This window comes from Pseudorca crassidens, chromosome 19 (assembly GCF_039906515.1).
Source record: "Pseudorca crassidens isolate mPseCra1 chromosome 19, mPseCra1.hap1, whole genome shotgun sequence".
Lineage (NCBI taxonomy): Eukaryota > Metazoa > Chordata > Mammalia > Artiodactyla > Delphinidae > Pseudorca > Pseudorca crassidens.
In genome coordinates this window covers 14,776,464-14,795,968 of record NC_090314.1, presented here as the reverse complement: position 1 = coordinate 14,795,968, position 19,505 = coordinate 14,776,464, and the positions used below count along the sequence as shown (strand labels likewise).

At 53.3% G+C, this 19,505-nt stretch overlaps 1 protein-coding gene across 6 annotated transcripts in view; it reads left to right on the top strand.

Annotated features, from left to right (window-relative positions):
- RAP1GAP2 (RAP1 GTPase activating protein 2) overlaps positions 1-17,227 on the top strand; it is a 218,189-nt gene extending 200,962 nt beyond the window's left edge. For all 6 annotated transcript variants that reach the window (XM_067714885.1, XM_067714884.1, XM_067714887.1 and 3 more), the window contains 8 exons: positions 2,385-2,522; positions 4,260-4,378; positions 6,885-6,998; positions 7,268-7,385; positions 7,666-7,792; positions 11,492-11,568; positions 11,962-12,000; positions 12,888-17,227. In XM_067714885.1, coding sequence (XP_067570986.1) covers positions 2,385-2,522; positions 4,260-4,378; positions 6,885-6,998; positions 7,268-7,385; positions 7,666-7,792; positions 11,492-11,568; positions 11,962-11,970 — 702 coding nt within the window. In that variant the 3' untranslated portion in view covers positions 11,971-12,000; positions 12,888-17,227. The remainder of the gene's footprint in view (positions 1-2,384; positions 2,523-4,259; positions 4,379-6,884; positions 6,999-7,267; positions 7,386-7,665; positions 7,793-11,491; positions 11,569-11,961; positions 12,001-12,887) is intronic.
- The last annotated feature ends 2,278 nt before the right edge of the window (positions 17,228-19,505 follow it).

Sequence of the window (19,505 nt, the reverse complement as noted above, 5' to 3'; positions counted from 1 at the left end):
CCCAGGTGGCTCACGGTCATCCAGGTTCCTTTCCCTTTCCCCTCTGCCGTCCCCTGCTCATCAGCTCTACCTCTCAGGCCTGACCCCTCATGGCCCCAAGGCGGCTGCTACGGTTTCAGGAGCAGACAAGTCACAATCTTTTGGGAACAGCCCCCAGCAGATGTCCCTTCATGTTCCACTGGCAAGGGGAGGGGCGATGTGACTACCTTAGATGGATCCTGATTTACTCCTTTGTCTCGTGGAGGAAGAGAGGGCCATTGGCTCAACAGTGGCTCTGCCGGCAAGGGATGTGGGGGGAGGGGGAGGGCAGCTGTATGTGAGCAACTAGTGATATCCGCATCCTTGTGTCTTTGCACATGGACCTGAGGCCCTGGGGCCTTGGATGACTAATGAATGCAGAGGGCGCACCCGCGGGCCCTGGGTCTTCAGCATTGCCCTACTTGCAGGAACGTGTCTTGTTCCCCCAGCTGACTTGTATATTCCTTGGAGGTAGGGGCTGTGTCTTCCACTTCTTTGACTCCCTTCCCGTTATTCTTCCAGTTCCTGGCACAGTGCTGGGCACACGAGAAGTACGCAACAAATGCTTATGATTAACAATAAGAATAGCCACATGTATGGGGTACTTACGATGTGCCGGGCCCTCTGCTAAGAGCCCTATATGGGTGCTCACCACAGCCCCACAGTGTAGATTTCCTCCATCCCATTTCACAAGCAAGTCTCAGAAAAGATGAGGAACCTACCAGGGGCACTAGCTAATGGGTCATGGAGCAGAGACCCCAGATATAAATTCTGGCAGTTGGACCCTGGCACTCCATGCTTGTGACTGCTAAGCTGCGTTGCCACCTGGCTGCATTATTATTATTATTATTATTATTATTTTGCGGTACGCGGGCCTCTCACTGTTGTGGCCTCTCCCGTTGCGGAGCACAGGCTCCGGACGCGCAGGCTCAGCGGCCATGGCTCACGGACCCAGCCACTCCGCGGCATGTGGGATCCTCCCGGACCGGGGCACGAACCCGTGTCCCCTGCATCGGCAGGCGGACTCTCAACCACTGCGCCACCAGGGAAGCCCCCTGGCTGTATTACTGAGTGACCGAATGAGGGATTAAAGGGAAGTGATGGGAGGGTTTGGGGGTTACTAGAGAGAAACTTCCCTTCCTAGACTCTCAGGTCATCTTTGAAGGCCTCCAGAACCACGGAGCATCATCCACATGGTAGGTAGGATCCTGTGGGACTTCCCTTGTCAGGAAATCCTCCCTTGGGTCGATCTGAGAACTGCCACTGCCCTTGGGTCCAGTTCCAGACCAACGTAGGCCTGCAAGTCCCTCCCTGCTGCTGGCTCAGCAATCTTGATTTTAGCTCTTCTCATTCTTGCATGCTCTGTGACAAGCCCCTGACCTCCTGGACACCTCAGTGTTTGCCCACGTACCCTTTGCTCTTCAGTGGCCCTAAGTGGGCCTGAGCAGTTCTGTGCTCCGAGACCCCACGCCTCCGCCCGGTCTGAGTGTGCATCTCCTCCACTAGCAGCTGTGCCAGGTTTCAGGCTTGTCTTCACAACCTCTTAAGCCTCTGCAAGTGTGCGGGAAGGTTTGATGCGCAGAATAGTAAGAGCCCCGTATGGTTCAGCAAGGTGAACGTATTCCACGTTGCACAAAGTGCACTTCGGGATGACGGCAGAAGGGCTATCCAGTGTTTAAACACAGAAGCACACTTAGCTTTCTGCAAAAAAAAAGAGTCAAATTGGGGGATCTGGGCTTCCCTGGTGGTGCAGTGGTTGAGAGTCCGCCTGCCGATGCAGGGGACACGGGTTCGTGCCCCGGTCCGGGAGGATCCCACATGCCGTGGAGCGGCTGGGCCCGTGAGCCATGGCCGCTGAGCCTGCGCGTCCGGAGCCTGTGCTCCGTAACGCAACAGGAGAGGCCGCAACAGTGAGAGGCCCGCATACCGCAACCATTTTAGATGAGGAAGCTGTAGCTTGGAGAGGTGGTAACTAGACCAGGGTCACCTGGGTTTAGTGAGCTGTCCAAACCTCACTCTCCTCACCTGTAAGATGAGGATAACAGCCTTTGCCCACCTTGCTGGGAGCTGGGGCACTGACCCCTCAGACTCCCCCTGGCCGGTGTCCTCCCTCACTTCTGCCTGCAAAGAGCCACCCATTCCCAGAGCATAGGATGGAATATGTGAAAATTCTCTGCAAACTGTAGTGACTGTAGTGTGGGCCACTGAGAGAGAGAGAGAGAGAGAGAGAGAGAGAGAGAGTGTGTGTGTGTGAATATGTGTGCACAGGCTGAAGGCTGTGTCTGCAGACCCTGTCAAGTGGGACAGGGTCATCGAGAGGGACCAGACTCCAACCCTTAGGCCCCTGTCACCTGCTCTCCCCACAGAGGGCCATCCGTGTGCGCAGCCACTCCATGGAGACCATGGTGAGCAGCCAGAAGAAGCAGCATGGCGGGGGCATCCCCGGCAGCCTCAGCGGGGGCATCTCCCATAACAGCGTGGAGGTCACCAAGACTACCTTCTCGGTGAGAGCCGCGGGCCCTGGGGCAGCACATGGGTCCCGGGGAGGGTCCCCCAGGCCTCAGTGGGGGAGGCTTGGGCCAGGTGATGAGACCAGTGATGACAGAGGGAAACTGAGCCTGTTTTGGGGGTGAGCCCAGGCCCTGCCCTCTGAAATGGAGCCCCCACCCCAGGCAGCGCCTGGGGCTGGCCCTGCCTAGAGGCCTCCCGTTGTCCTGTTCTCTGAGTTTCCTCGACAACTGGGCCTCCTCCTGAAGGCCAACCCTGCAAAATGGGCCTGAAGCGAGTTTCTTTGCTTGGGAGCTTGGGACCCGTGACTGTGAGAAGGGTGTCCTTGCTTTGTTATTATTGATGATAACAGTAGCTGCCCTCCACTTGCTGTGCACCAGGCACTGAGCTAAGTCACGGACATTGTCTCATCCGATCCTGTGACAGCTGTCTGAGGTAGGTATTGATGTGTTTGTTCTCCATTCCTCCTTGAGGAAAAGGAGGCCCAGAGGTTTTAAGTAACTTGCTACAGGTCACCCAGGTAAGCTGAAGAGCTGAGATTTGAATGCAGGTCTCCCTGATCCACAGTCGAAGCTCTTAGTCACTGTGTAGACGGTTCCCAAGGAAAGAGCCTGGCAGGTCTGTGGGTTCGAGTGTGGTCTGCTCACACCAGGGGCTGGCCAGGGAAGGAACCAGTCAGTCCTTTACAAAAGCAAAGTGACTTTGGATTTGTATAGACTAGTCTTTTCTTTCTTTTGTCTCTTCTCTTCCTTTCCTTTCCCCTCTTTTCTTTTTTTTCTTTTCATAGTGGAACACATCCATCATGATACCAGCGATTAGTATTTTAAATGGTCTTGCATAATTCATTTAACTTACCAAGTATTTTCATAGCTATTATCTGGTTCTTCCCAGAACGTCTGTGAAGTGAGCAGGGCAGAGCAGTTATCTTCATTCTGTGGGTGAAGAGACTGAGGCCCAGAGAGTTTTGTCACTTACCCAAGGTTGCACAGCATGTGGATGGCAGAAGTTGGGGCCTGGGTTAGAAGCCTGGTGGGCTCTAGAGATTGGCTGTAGGCTCTTGTCTCCCCTCAGTCTCCCACCTCTCCATGGTCCCCCTGTGTGTGGCTGAAGCAGGGCCATGTTCTTGGGGGGCTCCCCCTTTGCCCGGGGCTGCGTGTGGACCTGGTTCTGCGGCTCCCGATCTGTCTTATTATTGTGACACCAGCTTGGACCCATTTCTTTGTGAGCAGCTGACGGAGAGTCGGGAGCCCTGGGCTCTTGTGCTCACCTGCTGGTGATTTGCTATTATGACCTTGGCCGAGTCTCCTCGCCCCTCGCCCCTCAGCTCCGCGGCTTTTTCGTTGGTAAAGCGTGAGGCTGGACCTGGGCTCTCAGCTTTGTGGTTCTCAGTCTGTGACCCCGAGTCATCCTGTCCTTATAAATATGCAGGGCTCTCCTGAGGGTGGCCCCGACCCCATGTTCCTCCAAGAATTCTGGTCTTTGGTAGACTGTTACCTGGGGCCACGAGGTTTGGCTTAAGAACCCAGGAAAACATGCTGCAGGTGGCTTGAATCTTAGGGTCCCAGATCCCATTACTAGATCCCAACCTTCCTGGCTGGCTCGCTGTGTTCTGGGATCTGCTCCAGGCCAGCTGGGGATTGCAGGACCTAGTGTAGGCCAGAAAGGGGGCTGAGAGGAAGGAGAGCTGCGTTTGGGGGTGTGGTCAGCACTCATTCTGGCGGTTTCTTTGACAGCCTCCGGTGGCAGTGGCAACAGCGAAGAACCAGTCACGGAGCCCCATCAAGCGGAGGTCGGGGCTCTTCCCCCGTCTGCACACGGGCTCTGAAGGCCAAGGGGACAGCCGGACACGATGGTAACTGTGCCCTGTGGGGGTTGTCAGCTCTCACCACTGCTGCAGCTGTCAGGTGTCATCCTTGGGGCGGGCTTTGCGTAGGTTCAGGAGATGCCTTCCTTTTGACCCTGTTCCCTCCTCCAGGGACCTGCACACCCCCGTCACCCACTCAGCTCCTTATCCACCGAGGCACATTTGCCTGGTCTCTGCACGGGACTTTCCAAAGTTGTCCTTGTTGCCTTTTGACCAAAACTAGAAACAATTGCTTGGATTCTTTTTTTTTCTTTGCCTCCTTTTTCAGTGCTTACTCAAATGTCCGCTCTTATGGAAACCTTCCCTGATTCTACCAGGGGGAGTTCATCAAACTTTCCTCGGGGCTTCTAGAATGTTCTCTCTCTCTCTTTTTTAAAGCAACTCTCATATTGCATCATACTTAACCAGTTCCAGCTAATGGACTTTCTGATCCTTTAATCACTGAGCCCTCTTGTCATTTAATTTGGCAAGCAGCATCGCTGAGTGCCTGCCGCGTGCTGGGCTCAGTGCTCTGACAGAGCTACAGAAGATGCAAACCTGCCTTCCAGAAGCTTACAGTCTTGAGAGGGAAAGGGAGGCTTTTAGGCTGATGTCCAGGCCTCCAAGTGGTCTGTCTGCAGCCCTGGAAGGCACCATCCCCTGAGCTTGGGCATGCAGGACCAGGGGCAGGTTTATGGAGGGGGATGAAAAGCTGTTTGGAACCTGTACATGTGAGTGAGTCTTTGTGGGCCCCCCAGGAGAGAAGGGCAGAATTGGGGGTGGTCAGAACTGCAGGTCTTGAGCTTAGGAGAGAGACCTTGACTGGAGAAGAAGAGATGGGAGTCCCTGGGGGTGGAGGTGGTGTTTAGAGAGGGACCAAGGAATACAACCACACAGGGGGTTGTATAGAATGCCTGGGGAAGACCTGCGTTTAAGGGCAAGTGGAGGGAGAAGAGCCGGTGAAGAAGACTGGGAAGAAGATGAGAGAGGAGAGAGCCTGGAGGTGTAGGGGTGAGGGGGTGGATCTTAGAGGCCGGGAGAGGAGGCGTTCCAGGAGGGAGGGGCAGCTGTGTCAGGCACGCAGAGAAGTCCAGCTCAACGACCCAAACCCCTGCTCGGGTTGACAATTAGGAGGTCATCAGCAACCTCATTAAAAGTGCATTGAGGCACCTCTCGGCTCTGGGATGTCTATAAAACAAAAAGATAAATAATAACACGTGCTGGGAAGGATGTGGAAGATTTGGAACCCTCGTGCATAGCTGGGGGGAATGTAAAATAGTGCAACTGCTTGGGAAAACAGTCTGGCAGTTCACCAGAGGGTTAAACAGAGAGTTACCAAATGTCCCAGCAATTCCACTCCTAGGTACGTACCCGAGAGAAAGAATACATGTGTCTACATAAAAACTAGCACACAGATGTTCATAGCGGCATTATTCACAATAGCCGAAAATGGAAATAGTCCAAAGGTTCATCACTCATTGAACGGGTAAATAAAATGTGGTCTATCCATAGAATGGAATATTATTTTGCAACAAAAAGGAGTGAAGTATTGATACCTACTACAACATAGATGAACCTCGAAAACACTATGCTAAGTGAAAGAAGGCAGTCACAAAAAGACCACACCACATTGTATGATTCCATTTATATGGAATGTCCCAAATTGGAAAATCCACAGAGACAGAAAGTAGACAAGTGGTTGCCAGGGGCCAGGGGGAGGGGAGAATGGGCAGTGATTGTGAGTGGGTCCAGAGTTTCTTTCAGGGGGGACTAAAATGTTCTAAAATTAGATCATGCTGATGGTTGTACAACTCTGTGGATATACTAAAAACCATTGAATTGCACACTTTAAATGGGTAAATTGTATGTGGATTATATCTCAATAAAGCTGTTATAAAAATAGAAGTGCATTGAGGACAGGCCCATCATGTCCCCAGCAGCGGGCACTGGCTAAACAGTGGGTGTCAGTGCGTGGTCTTTGGTAAACTAGAGGAGGAGGAAACCCTGGAGCCCCGGGCCGAGAGTGGCCCACATCCCAGCACAAGGGCCGGATCCAGAGTGCTCATTTTACAGTCTGTGTGAAGTGTGTCCCCTGGAGTTAAGCAGTGGGTGGCCTGGCCAGCACCCTGAGGAACCCATGTGTACTGGGTTGTTTCCCTGTTGGGTGGATGTCCGAGACCCCTTCCATTCCCTCTGTGGCCTGCCCTTGACCTGGAGCTCTGCTGGGTGGGATGGCCAGCTTGGGTGGGGGGTGGACTTGGGTTCAGGGACATCAAGCCAGGACTCTTGCTTGATAGGTCTTGACTCTCACCGAGGAGGCTGGAGTAGCCCCTGATGGAGCAGAGAATTCTGTTGTCTGTTGCAGTGTCTGAGGGGGGCTCGGGTGGGAATGGAGGTCCGGTGGCCGTGTTCTGGCAGGGGCACTATGCCCCACAGGTCCCCATGGTGCTGAGTGCTGGGGGTGCGTGGGGGGCTGGGCCCAGGGCCTCACTCCTCTTCATCCTCACTTCCTCAGCGACAGTGCATCCAGCAACCCGAAGACCCCAGAGGGCGGACACTCTTCTCAGGAGATAAAGTCTGAGACCTCATCCAATCCCAGCTCTCCGGAAATCTGCCCCAGCAAGGAGAAGTAAGAGAGTGTGGTGGGCGGGGCTGGGGGGGGCGGGGCTGGCTTTAGCCACCCGGGCCCGGGAATATGTGCTTTGCTCCAGGTAAGCTGAGAGTCGGAGTCTCTTGCCTTGGGAACCCTCCGGAACGCAAAAGTCCACCAGCAGGTGCACGCGGGGGGCTGCTGGTGGCGAGCTCAGGCCTGCTGGGCCTTCCTCGTCCTCAGTCCCGGGAGGGCCGTGGCGGGGGTCTCGGCGTGTGAGCAGAGCCTGCCTTCCTGTTCCCCCGCAGGCCCTTCATAAAGTTGAAGGAGAATGGCCGAGCCAACATCTCCCGCTCCTCCTCCAGCACAAGCAGCTTCAGCAGCACGGCAGGGGAGGGCGAGGTCATGGAGGAGTGTGACAGTGGGGTAGGTGTGGCCGCGTCCAACGCTGGGGAGCGGCGGGGCGGGGGGGGGGGGCACCCTGGACCCAGCCTTATACTGCTCTGTGCATTAACATAGCTACTGTGGGCAGAGCCCCCTGCAGGCTCTGCAGATAAAAGGAGAAGCGTGGAAACAGGAGAGGGCCCAGTCGGCCATCGCCACCCTCTGGGAGCGCCCGGGGTGGGAGGGGGCGGGGCAGTGGACGGCTGCCTGTCTCAGGCTGCCGAGGGGGGAGCTGCGTCACTCGCCCAGCCTCTCTCCCCAGAGCAGCCAGCCGTCCACAACCTCTCCCTTCAAGCAGGAGGTGTTTGTCTACAGCCCGTCCCCAAGCAGCGAGAGCCCCAGCCTGGGGGCAGCCGCCACCCCCATCATCATGAGCCGGAGTCCGACAGGTCAGTGGCATCCCGTGGGCGGTGTGTACCGTGTGCCCAGCGGAGGCGGGGCTGTGGCCTGACCGTTGTTGGTGGGGCACATGCACCAGGCACGCAGAACTGGCCTGTTTCTATTTCAGCCCCAAAGTATTAGGGCCTCCAGCGCTGCCAGCTCACCGCATCGGTTCATCACCCTTCAGAGGCCTGTGTTCTCATCCCCTCCTTACTCGTGGGGAAACTGAGGCTCAGAGAGTTCAATGATTTGCCAGAGGGGCTGGGCTTATGTGATTAGAAAGCTGAGGCTCTTTCCCTGACCTCTCGCCTCACCCCATCACCGACCCAGGGCCCCTCTGTCACAGCGACCATCCTGATAATACAGAGATAAGAGGTGGGAAGAGTGTTGCAGGTGGACAGAACAGCAGTAGAAAGGCCTGGGGGGAATCCAGAGACTGTGTTCTGGACGCGCACGTGGTTCAGTGAGGCTGGAGTGCACGGAGGGGACCCGCGAGAGAGGAGGCAGTGGCTAGGACCACAGGCTGGGGCTGCCACGGGGACCCTGGGGAGCATTTTGCATTATCCTGCCGGCAGTGGAAGCCGTTGGAGGGCTTTCAGGCTTTGAAGGTCCTTTAAGTATAGACGCGCCATCCGAAGGAGAGAGACCGTTTTGGCGGCTGCAGCTGGCTGAACAGAAAGGATTGCTGGGGAGTGGGCACAGGGAGGGAGAGCAGTGAGGGGCCACAGTGGCTGGTGAGGGGTGACAGGGCCATGGATCTGGGGGGCTGTCTGGGGCAATGGGAGAAGGACGTGGATTCAAGGGATGTACAGGCTCACTAGTGGCGGCTCAAGGAAGGCAAGGAGTCCGGGCGTTTCAGGGTTCTGTGATCCCTGCAGTCGGGCAGAGAAGGCGGAGCCCGCTCTGGGGAGAGGGCGAGGGGCTGGAGCCTGAGGGGCGTCCAAGCGGACATGTGCTGTAGGCACCACTGGGTGTTGGGGGTGCCTGGAAATCAGAGCCTTGGTCCTGCCCTCGAGGAGGGCAGCATAGTGTGGGGCAGGACTCCGGAGCCTGGGTCCAAATCCTGGATCTTCCACTTACTAGTGATGAGCCAGGGGGCAGGTTACTGAGTCTTTCTGTGCCTCAGTTTCCCCAAGTGCAAAATGGAGGGAGGGGACTAGTTTCTACCTCGTATGGTTGGTTGTGTGAAGAGTAAAAGAGAGACTTATAAGAGACTTAGAACTGTTAACCTAAGTATTTGTTAAACAACGAGAATAAAACAGTAGTGCAATCAGTGGTTCTCAACTGGGGTGACGTTGCTCCCCAGGGCACGTTTGGCAGTGTCTGGAGGATTTTTGATTTGCATGATTGGGGGAAGGGAGGGTGCTGCTGGCATCTAGTGGGCAGAGTCAGGGGTGCTGCTAAGCATGCTACAGTGCACAGGGCAGTCCCCACGACAAAGGATTACCTGGCCCGAAAGGTCAGGCTGAGGTTGAGGAGCTCCAATCGAAATGATAGAAACACAGGGCCAGTGGGCCCACAGGGTGGTTTAAGCCACAGTGCTTCTGGGGTTCTCATGGTGAAGGAATGTTGGCAAAAGACGACATGTGATATTGGGGATAAGGGGAAGGCCTGGTTCACAAGCAAACAATCACTTGTGCAGTACGGCAACCCCCGCCGTGGCTGGACCGCTGTGGAGCTGGGTTCTAATCCTGGTGCACCACTGGCAGCCCCACCTCTCTGAACCTCAGTTTCCTCATCTGTACAGTGGGGTAGTAATACAAATTCCCTGGTTGTTGTTTTTTAACAAGGCTTAATTAAATATTGAAAGAATGAAAGAATCTATAATCAAGCCTGGCTCTGACTTAGTATTAAATATCAAAATAAATAAGGTTTCAAGTAAAAGGAGGTTTAGAGTATGACTTGCTGAAGGTCACCCAGGGCAGAAGGGGACCTACAACGGGTCTGTAACACCTGCCCAGTGCTTATTGCGACCCCACCTCCTATGGAGTATTTAACCCTGAGGAGCTGCCTCTTACCCCCAGCCCCACAGGAGTTATGCTTTGTACCCGCAGGACCAGGGTGGGTTTGCGGAGATCTGGAAACCTGTTTTAGGGGGAGAGACAGGGCCGAGGAGAGGGAGATGGCTGGGAGGGCCTGACATCTTATCCTCCATAATCTCCGATGCCCTGGTCATTGGTCATTTCACACCTGGGCTCCCTGGGGCCCTGAGGGGGGCTGGTGGGTCACACCGAGAGGTAATCCTAGTGCTGAGTGGAACCCTTGAATGTGAAGCGTCAAGACTAAATCAGCAGCCTCCAGGTCGAGTGTACTGAGCTGTAGATTCTCCCAGCCGGAGGAAAATCAGAAAGCCAAGGGGCCCCCCGGCCAGTGGTGTGCTGGTAAATGTTTAACAACCGGCTCTCCCACCATACACATACACACACACGCACACACGCACGCACGCACACACGCACACACACGCACGCACACACAGTGCTTACTGTAAATTTTACTGATATAGAGGATCTGAAGCACACAATTTATAAATAATGATAAAATATACAACATTCTTTTTTTAACATCTTTATTGGAGTATAATCGCTTTACAATGGTGTGTTAGTTTCTGCTTTATAACAAATGTCCATTGACAGATGAATGGATAAAGAAGATGTGGCACATGTATACCATGGAATATTATTACTCAGCCATAAAAAGAAACGAAATTGAGTTATTTGTAGTGAGGTGGATGGACCTAGAGTCTGTCGTACAGAGTGAAGTCAGTCAGAAAGAGAAAAACAAATACCGTATGCTAACACACATATATGGAATCTAAAAAAAAAAAAAAAATGGTTCTGAAGAACCTAGGGGCAGGATAGGAATAATGACACAGATGTAGAGAATGGACTTGAGGACACAGGGAGGGGGAAGGGTAAGCTGGAACGAAATATACAATATTCTTTACTATAAGTCGACAGAGCCAACTGGTTCTCACAAAGCACCTTTACTAATATTTGCCCAACCTTTGTATCCGTAGACACCGTAAGGTTCCAAATGACGAACAAGTATAGTTCCGACACGAATGATGATTGATATTATTTTGTCAGGGATGTGAGCAACTTCTTTGCTGAATCAGATGATAGTTTTCAAATACTGGAAGAGTATTTTCTCAGTTTTTTGTGCCATTCACAATGTAATGGCTATAGACAAACACATTTTCAAGTCTGATCTATATTAATAATGTTTTCTCCATGAGTTTCTTAAGTCTAGACAAGAAAACAATTATTCAAGCTCTGATTTAAAACGTTTGCTGATTTCTCTGGTGTTGAGTACTCCTGGCTGATCTCAAGCGCCCAATGTGACATGGAGTTGGGAAGTACTACCGGACAGATATAATAGACGTAAATAACCTTAGGAGAATAAATAATAGTAAAATGTAGTGAAATAACTAGGCAATGATAACTTCTGAGTATTTATTACCTTTGGGGAATATAATTTGTTTAATTGTAAGCTTATATAATTTAAAAAAAATAACTCTGTGTAACAACCAGCTCACAACATTTCTGAAAATTTGCGAGTTGGCTCTTGTGAATCGGTGCAGGTCAGCTAAAGTGCCTAGTGGAGAGGAGGCCCCCCCTTCTCCTGGCCTCCGTATCCAGCGCCCGCCCTGGAGCCCCAGTGACCTCTGCAGCCCCACCTCCTCTCAGGGGCTTCCTTCTTTTTCCTAGATGTCAAAAGCAGAAACTCCCCGAGGTCAAACCTGAAATTCCGCTTTGATAAGCTCAGCCATGCCAGCTCCAGTGCGGTGAGGATCTAGGGGTGTGAGGGTAGCAGGGGGAGCCTCCCACCTCCCACGTTCCAGCCTCGGCCATCCTTCCTGGGGGTGGGGGAAGAGGGCGCCTCACACCTCACATGGGGGGAGGTGGGGAGAAGCCCTGGTCAGATCTGGGGGTGCCGTTGGTTCCCGCACGGTGCAGGCATCAGCCTGGGGCTCGCCAGCCACCTTGGCCATGCTTCCTGTGTTAGAGCCACACCCTTGGACACAGGCAGGTTCCAGTTGGGAACTGTTGCTCCTGGGGTCTCCTGTCCCTTCCTGGGCTCTCCAGAGAGCTGAGCACTGAAAATACAGAAGCTGTAGTTGGTGGGGATTATGTTGTCTAGTTATTTAAAACTCTCATACGGATTTTTCTTGAAACAGGGTCACTAATGTGAAAGAGGAGTCCTTCGCTTGTCAAAGGTGGGTCAGGTGTTAGTCCTGCTGTGGCCACAAGGGAGGGTGTGTTACTAAGATCGGGGCACTTGTGGCCTGATAATGTGAGAATGGCCAGAGAGATCCTGACCGCCGGGTGGGCTAGTCACCTCTTCCCTGGAGCCTCTGTGATGGGGCCCAGCTCTAGATGGGGAAGAGGGCAGATGGTCTCGGGTGCCGATGGGAAGGTTTGCCTGATAGGATTGGGCCAGACTCGCTGAGTGGGTCTCCCTTCCCCACAGGAGCTTGTTCCAGCAGGCAGAGGGCAGCAGCCCAGAGCCCTCCTTCCTCACTTGGCCCCCTTGCCTCCCTGTTACGGCAGCCTTTCCCTCCTTGTGTCTTTGGCCAGGGCTCTGGGCTGAGATGTGTCCTCCTTGTGCGTCCAGAGGTGCTCTGGTCCCCTAAATATTGTGCGGGATGAGCCCAGGGAGGACCCTGCTCCCAGCCCCCAGCCAGGGGTGCATGAGGTTTACAGCAGAGCAGGGCATGGGTCCAGCACTCCACCACCAAGGCCTGGCCTCCTGCTAGGGCAGTTACTAGAGACCCTTCTGACTTCCCAGCCCTCTCCCTGCCATGGGGCTCCCAGGGGTGTGAGTCACATTTGGAACCAAGGGGAGGGGCACAGCTGAGCCCACATTATGTAACCCTGATCTATGTAAATGGGAATGTTGACACTCACTCCGACTCCCATCATGTACTTCAGATGTCTGGTTCACCAAAGCGATGTTTCTGCCCAACTTCTCAGGCTGTGGAAAGTCTGCACCCTTGTATTGGCAGCCTCCCGTCCTAAGAATATGTAGCCGTGGGCACATATGTCTCCTCTCTCCCTTCACCTACTATTTGGTCATCGTCTCCCTTCTCCTTGTTTTTTCCAGGGAAGCCCGATTCTGTCTTGGAGAAGGCTCCTATTCCAGCAGTTTGGGGGTGCCGTCCACTACTCTGAGCGTCACAGGCCTGCATCTCCACTGGCCACCTGCCCACCAGACCAGCTGTCTGTCCCAGTGTCCTGACCTGGCCACAGTCCTGCCCATCCCTGCCAGCGCCTCCCCCTGTCTGGACAAGGCCTCTTTCCTCCAGGCCCCCCTGCTCCTGACCGCCTGATGTGATGTGTGTCTGGGTCATTTGTCATCTTGTTTTGTCTGCAGGGGAGCGAGTTGGGCAAGGGGGGATCTGGGTACCAGTCAGAGTCCAGAGAAGTAGAGAGAGTGGTGAGGTGGGCAGCAGAGACTGACAGCAGGTTGCTGCACCCAAGCAGGGGCAGCACCATGTCCTGGACATGGCAGGAAGGAGGCTGTAGCCACAGCAAATGCATTTAGTAGTGGTGGAGGGACCATTTTTCCAGGAGCCCAGATTTGTAGCCATCCTTGAAGGTGTCCTGCTAGAAGTCGGTTCTGCCGCTCCCACACGTCTGGAGCTCCCAAACATCTGTTTCCTTCTGTGCTGGGAGTTTCTTATCCATCTGCTGACGTCAGGCCCAGGTTGCCTCTGTCCCTGCTGCCTGTGTATCTTGAGCCACGAGGCCGGTTGAAGCTGAGACCCGGCTGCGGGTAAGCGGGAGCGGGCGCCGGGTTCTTCCTGGACGTCCTCATTTCCCACAGGCTCCTGATGTGGTGGCGGTGGGAGAAGCCATCAGTCTTTCCCCTCTGAGCAGACGCTTTTCCCTTGAAGGGGTGGGCAATGGGAGTGGGAAGGCATTCAGGGAGAGCCAGCAGCAGGTCCTGGGCACTTGGCCGAGGAAAACCTCAGGGCCCAGGCCTAGGCTGGGATCCAAGTCTCTGCTGGTGGTGGAGGTTCGTGGGAGATGTAGAGAGTTACTTTAGCCCACCCACTTAGGTGGGAGCCCGAGAGAGGGGTAGGTGGGCCCCCTAAGAAACAGACCTGAGAAGTGGCCTTTACCCTCTCTTTGCTAATGGGGGTGCTCTGGGCAGGATCTGAAATGTGAGGGGCAACTGGTCAGGTTGGTTGGTGCTCTGGGGGGGCTTCTCTCCAGCTACCAAGCCTTTTGGTCCTAGCAGGGCTCAATCCCTCCACCCCCCACCCCTAAGTCCTCCTCTTCCCCTCTCCAGCCACAGGGAGTCCGTAGGCGTTTGTCTCATCGGTGGGATTCCTGCAACTTGGGTCCCGGCTGGGTGCAGTTCAGACACTGCCTGTCACCTGCACCCCCAGCCAGAGCCACCTTTGCTGGGCTGAGCCAGCTTGCTCTCTGAGAAGCGGCCCCTCCTCCCTTCTCACCCATCTGAGTCTGCAGTGCGGCAGGTCATTTCTGCTGACTGGCCGTGGTGGGGTTTAAGGCAAGGTATCCTCCAAATTAAACAGAGTCTGAAGAGCAGACCCTTGCGGTGCTACAGCTCCAAGCGTGTATGGGGCCTTAGTGACTCGGGGCTGCCAGGGTGACACAGGCTGGGCACCTGCTTTACTGAGCAGAGGACGAGGATTTCCAACCAAATGCTTTATTTGCATTGGGATCTGGGCCTATTCCCAAGGCAAGACATAGAAATGTTACGCTTGTTTTTGACTGATGTGACCATTTCCCTGTTGTTTTTGCTTTTAGAGCAAAACCTTGATCCTCATCCCCGACTCACGTGGACTTTGTGGGATCCTATTTACAGGCTGGGTGGACCTCTTCCCTCATGCTAGAAATGTGTTTGCTTAAAGTACTAGTCCGGTAAGATTTATTCTAGTTAGAAGGTCAACAAATGTCTGTTTAGCTTTTATTAAAAATCCCTGTAGCAGCACCACTGCTAGGCCTGCAGATTCTGGAGGCGTTCTGTTGGCTGGGTTTCTGAAGGAACTTGAAAGGTCAAACTGCATTTCTTTAAAAACTGTTCCAGGTTCTGGCTCGCTTCTCTGGGTAGCTGGTATTTACAGCTGCCTGGTGGTTGTGCTTTGCTGTGTTTGTCGTGGTCTGGGGGTCCTCTGGGGTTTTTAGGTTGTCTCCATTCTGTCCGACTTGAGAACCTTACAGCCACCTTCCCCCACTGCCCTGGCTGCTCTCCCTGCAGGCCCCACCTCTTGGGAGGGCTTTGCCCCCTGCCTCTGAGCCAGTGGCCAGGATGGCTGGGTGTGTCCAGAGAAACTGAGAGGCGCAGGTTGGGCCCCCTAAGAAACAGACCTGAGAAGTGGCCTCGACCCTCTGTTTGCTAATGGGGATGCTCTGGGCAGGATCTGAAATGTCCCTCCCTCTGGGTCCTGCCTCACCACATCTAGAAAGTTCATTCTGGTCATTCTGGCTTCCAGACCAGCCCCCGTGAAGTCCCAGGGCTGAGAGGCAGGGGGAGAACAAGGACAGGCCGGTCTCCCTTTGCCCCTCTGGACCATGGGACAGGCAGCTTGGGTTCCCGGAGGCTGCTTTTCCATCCCCCTCTTGCATCTGCTTTGCTCCAAAATGTCTTTCCTTTTATTGCCCCATCCAGTCTTGGGGCTCCAGGGTTGCTCAGGCCTCATCAGACCTTGTGACTAGACTCATCTGGATGGCGCTCTTGCTGGTATTTGAGGTGTCTCCTCATAGGAGAAGTGTTTCCCGGACGTAGCTCTGGCTCTGGGACCTGCCTGACTCACGGAAGAAACTATACTTTTCAGGCTCTGTCGGGCATCCGTGTGCCTCTGCTGAGTCGATGCTTAAAAACAGATGCAGAAAGAGCTAGAGGGAGGAGGTCTCAGCTAGAGTTTCTGTCTGTGCTAATGAAGGGAAATGGTGTTTGCGGCAAAATATTCTGTGGTCCAGCCTTGTCAGCTTCATCTCCATGTCCAAGCCTTCCGGGCCCCTTCTCAGCCTCTAATCCAACCGTGTCACCTTCCAGATGGGAAACTTCAGCTCCAGTGAAGGGAAAACAACTTGCTTGAGGTCACGTAGCCAGCTGGTGACAAAGCTGGGACGAGAACCGACAAGCAGGGCCCTTTCTTGGGCACCACCTATGGGGTTGGTGGGACAAGTGACTGCATTGACTGCATTTGGAGAAAGCCAGTGAGCGGGTGCCTTGGCACTGGCTGCGAGGTGTCAGCAGCCAACGGTGCTGGTGGGCCTCAGTCTCTGTTCTTTTCATCAGGAGGGATGTTCCCTGGGATTTTTTTAGGGAGAGCCATGCGGTTTTGGCTGTGGCTTGGGCAAAGAAAACAAAGAGGAAAAGAGATTCCCAGGGACTGTTCCTCGGTGACATCGGTTCTTCAACCCTTGTCTGTAATGGGAGTGGAGACCAGGGGAGAGATGCAGTTAACCAAACCTCGCTTTCCCCTTTTTAAGTTAAGGAGAAAAGTGGTAAAAGAAAAAACTCTTTGACTCTCCCTGATCCTTAAACAAAGGTGGTCAGTAAAAACCTAGGCTCAAGGGCCGAGAGCCGGTTTCATGTTCCTACCCTAACTGTTTAAGGTGCCAACTCAAACACTACCTTCATTCAATTCTGAGTCAACAGAGACAGGCCTGTTGCGGGGGAATGATCAGGGTTCAAGTAGATCTTATGGCTACCCGTGGCCAGCAGGGACTCCACAGTTCCTCCCCCAGACACCAGGTACCCCTCTCTCAGAGGCAGGGTGAGTCAGCAGTTTGCCAGGGCTGTCCCTGCAGCCTGGGGGCCCAGCTGGGACATTTTGCTAGCCTCTGATGGCTGTTTTGCCACCAGCTCCTTACCCACTGCCATCCCACAGCTCCCTCCTTTCAGCTTTGGGAGAAAGGAGACAGCCCCCACTAAGGCCAAGGACAGAAGAGCCCTGCCTGGTGAGAGACTCTTGGGGGCAGGGGCACTGTCCTGTGCCTTATCAGCCCCAGGGGGAGGCTGTCTGGCTGGAAGACTGGAATTTAAATGCCATCGTTTCTGCTTTTGCGACATTTCTGCTTGGAAGTGTCAATCGCCCCTTCCCGCTCCTTAGCATGTGTGCCAGCTCCCCCCTGCCCCGGGCATTGTCTTTCCACACTCCAGCCTGGGTAGTGCTGTCGTTTAAGTGTGAAGAGATTCCTCTGTGTGCTAGAACCCGCGAAGTGTAGCTTGGAAATGATGATCCGTGTGATGATGACTTTTCTGTCTTTCCTCTTCGAGAGGAGGTGATTCATAGACCCCCCCGACTGCGTATGTAATGTAAATAGTGTACATTTAATTTATTGCTATGGTAGCACATTGTATTTGTTAATGTATAAAACAAATTCTAAAAGGTTGACAAATGTATATTTTGTTGCTTAAATGTGTCTTTGCAGAAATTGACAATAAATAGGATATTTTGTGTCCATCAGAGTTCAGACTTCTTTGCTTGGGATCCCAGGCCTGAGCATCGCCTTTCAGGTCACCAGAGGTTGAGTCCATTTTCCCATGGGCTGCATCTGGCCTGTAGATGTGTTTATCAAGAATCCTCCCCACTCTGACCACCCACCCCCCTGCCCCCGCAGTCTTCATCCTCGATATCCAATGAAGTTGCTCTTGCCTCACCCTTGATAGCTAACCAAGTTCCTGTCAATGATTTTCCATCCAATTCCTCACCCTGCCATGGGCTAGAAATCCCCATTTGTCCCTGTTGTATTTGGAGTTGAGTTCAATCTCTCTCCTCTCTCACAGTAACCTCAAATAAAGTCTTCCTTGCCTTTTGAACTCTGGGGCAATTTTTCTTTGACAGGTAGCTAACCTGCTCCCCTGCCCCAGCCCCTCTTTATTGTCTATACGTCCACACCAGTGTTGGATGGGGGAAGAGGGAGGCAGAAGACAGGAATAAGACATTTATTAGGCAAAAGGCCTGTGGAAAAAAATGGGGAGGGAGCTGAAGAAAGCTGAAGAGCTGTCAGACTGCGATGCAGTTCTGACCCCGAGTGAAGGGGAGATGGGAGGAAGCAAGGTGGGGTGGAGGCATCTTTTGATGTCAGTTCATTTCTAAGAAAATTCTAAGCAAGATGATTGCGGAGGCCCCTAGCCAAAGTCACTCCCCAGAGGAGTCCTGCGTATCACAAGAATGAGTCTAAAATCACTACCTCTGCCACACCCAGGCACTGGGTGGGAGGAAGCCTGTGGGAAGTCTGGCTTTGGTGCCAACCATGGAACACAGCGATGGCTCTCAGAATGCAGCAGCTGGGACCGTTGGTCAGTGATGCCCCCTGCAGCTGGAGACTGGAGAGGCACGTTCTTGTGGTCACCATATAAACTCGCCCCAGTTTTGGCTGGTTACAATTTCCCCTTATTTGTGGATAGGGCCGCCCTAGCACAGGGGGTGGTTATAGCCTCCTTTCTCTTGGTTCTCTCTGCCTCTGTGTCTGATATAAATCCTCCGTTGGTTCCTTGTGCTTGGCAGGCATTCAAATGCTGCTGTTTCGTCATAAAGCGCAGGATGAGAGAAATCTACATGCAGCCTTTGCTTAATGGTGTAAGAATTTCAAGCTCTGCTACCTCCTTCGTGTCCACTCAACTCTCAGCTTGGTCCCTTAGCCTCACCACCCACGCAGGTACCAATGTCTGCTGCTCTGTGCCATCTCCTAGCACTCTTTCTCTTCATTCAGCATTTACCTTCTCCTTTCTCCAGACCCTAGCTGTGATAGGTGGTCTTGGCCATGTTAAGACAATCACCGTGCTTTGACTCATTGGAGGATATGTTTGTAGGACCCTCAATCTTGTAGGAATAGAGAGGGACAAGCCAAATGCTCTCCTTCTTTCATGGAGCCAGTCCCCCCCCACCCCGCCTTATATCGCCTGGGGAATGAAGTGGGGTGTTGGTTTTATGGCTGGTTCTAATGAAATGGTACCTCTCTGCAAGCCTGGAGGGGCTCCATGGCTGGCTCCAGCAATCCAGTGGTTCTCTGAATTTGCAGTGTGGACTTGGTGGGTCACTGCTATGGCTGATTGAAGCATCTGGCCTCAAACATTTAATGGTACCCTTGTGCTGCCGTGGCAGACACTGTTTATGGGAACCAGAGTGAAGTTCCAGAGAGAAACTCTGAGACGTAGTTATGACACCTAAGGGCAGTGCTCCTCCACAGGGTACCCCCAGTCTCCATTTCTTCAGGCAGAGATAATACCTGTTGGGAGGATCAGGGTGTGGAAAAACCTTGTAGAAGCTCATCCCCACTTCAGACCAGCTCCCTCTACTCTCAGAACAGAAAATTGCTCTCATCTGGGGATGGCTTCTTAAGCATTTTTGCTTTAGGGTTCATAAGAATCATCTGGAGAGATTGTTAAGATGCAGATTTCAGGCACCATTCCAGAGGTTAGAATTCGATTGGGCTGGGTGGGTCCCAGGAATCTGCATTTTTAATGAGCACATGAAGAATTCTGATGCAGTCTTTCACTTTGGGAACCACTGATCCAGTCTGTAGTCTCTATATATGTCCCTCTCCTATTACAATAGTCTCAGGCCCAGTGAGAAAGGGATAGGGAACAGTGAAGGTGTGAGGGGTTTGAGAGGTGCCAGTCCCCCACCTAAGGGGATTGTCATTATCATTATCACAAATGTGGGAGAAATGTCTGTCCCAGCAAGACACAAACTCTTACAGGAAAATGAAAGGGAATCACTAGAGAGAACAGAAT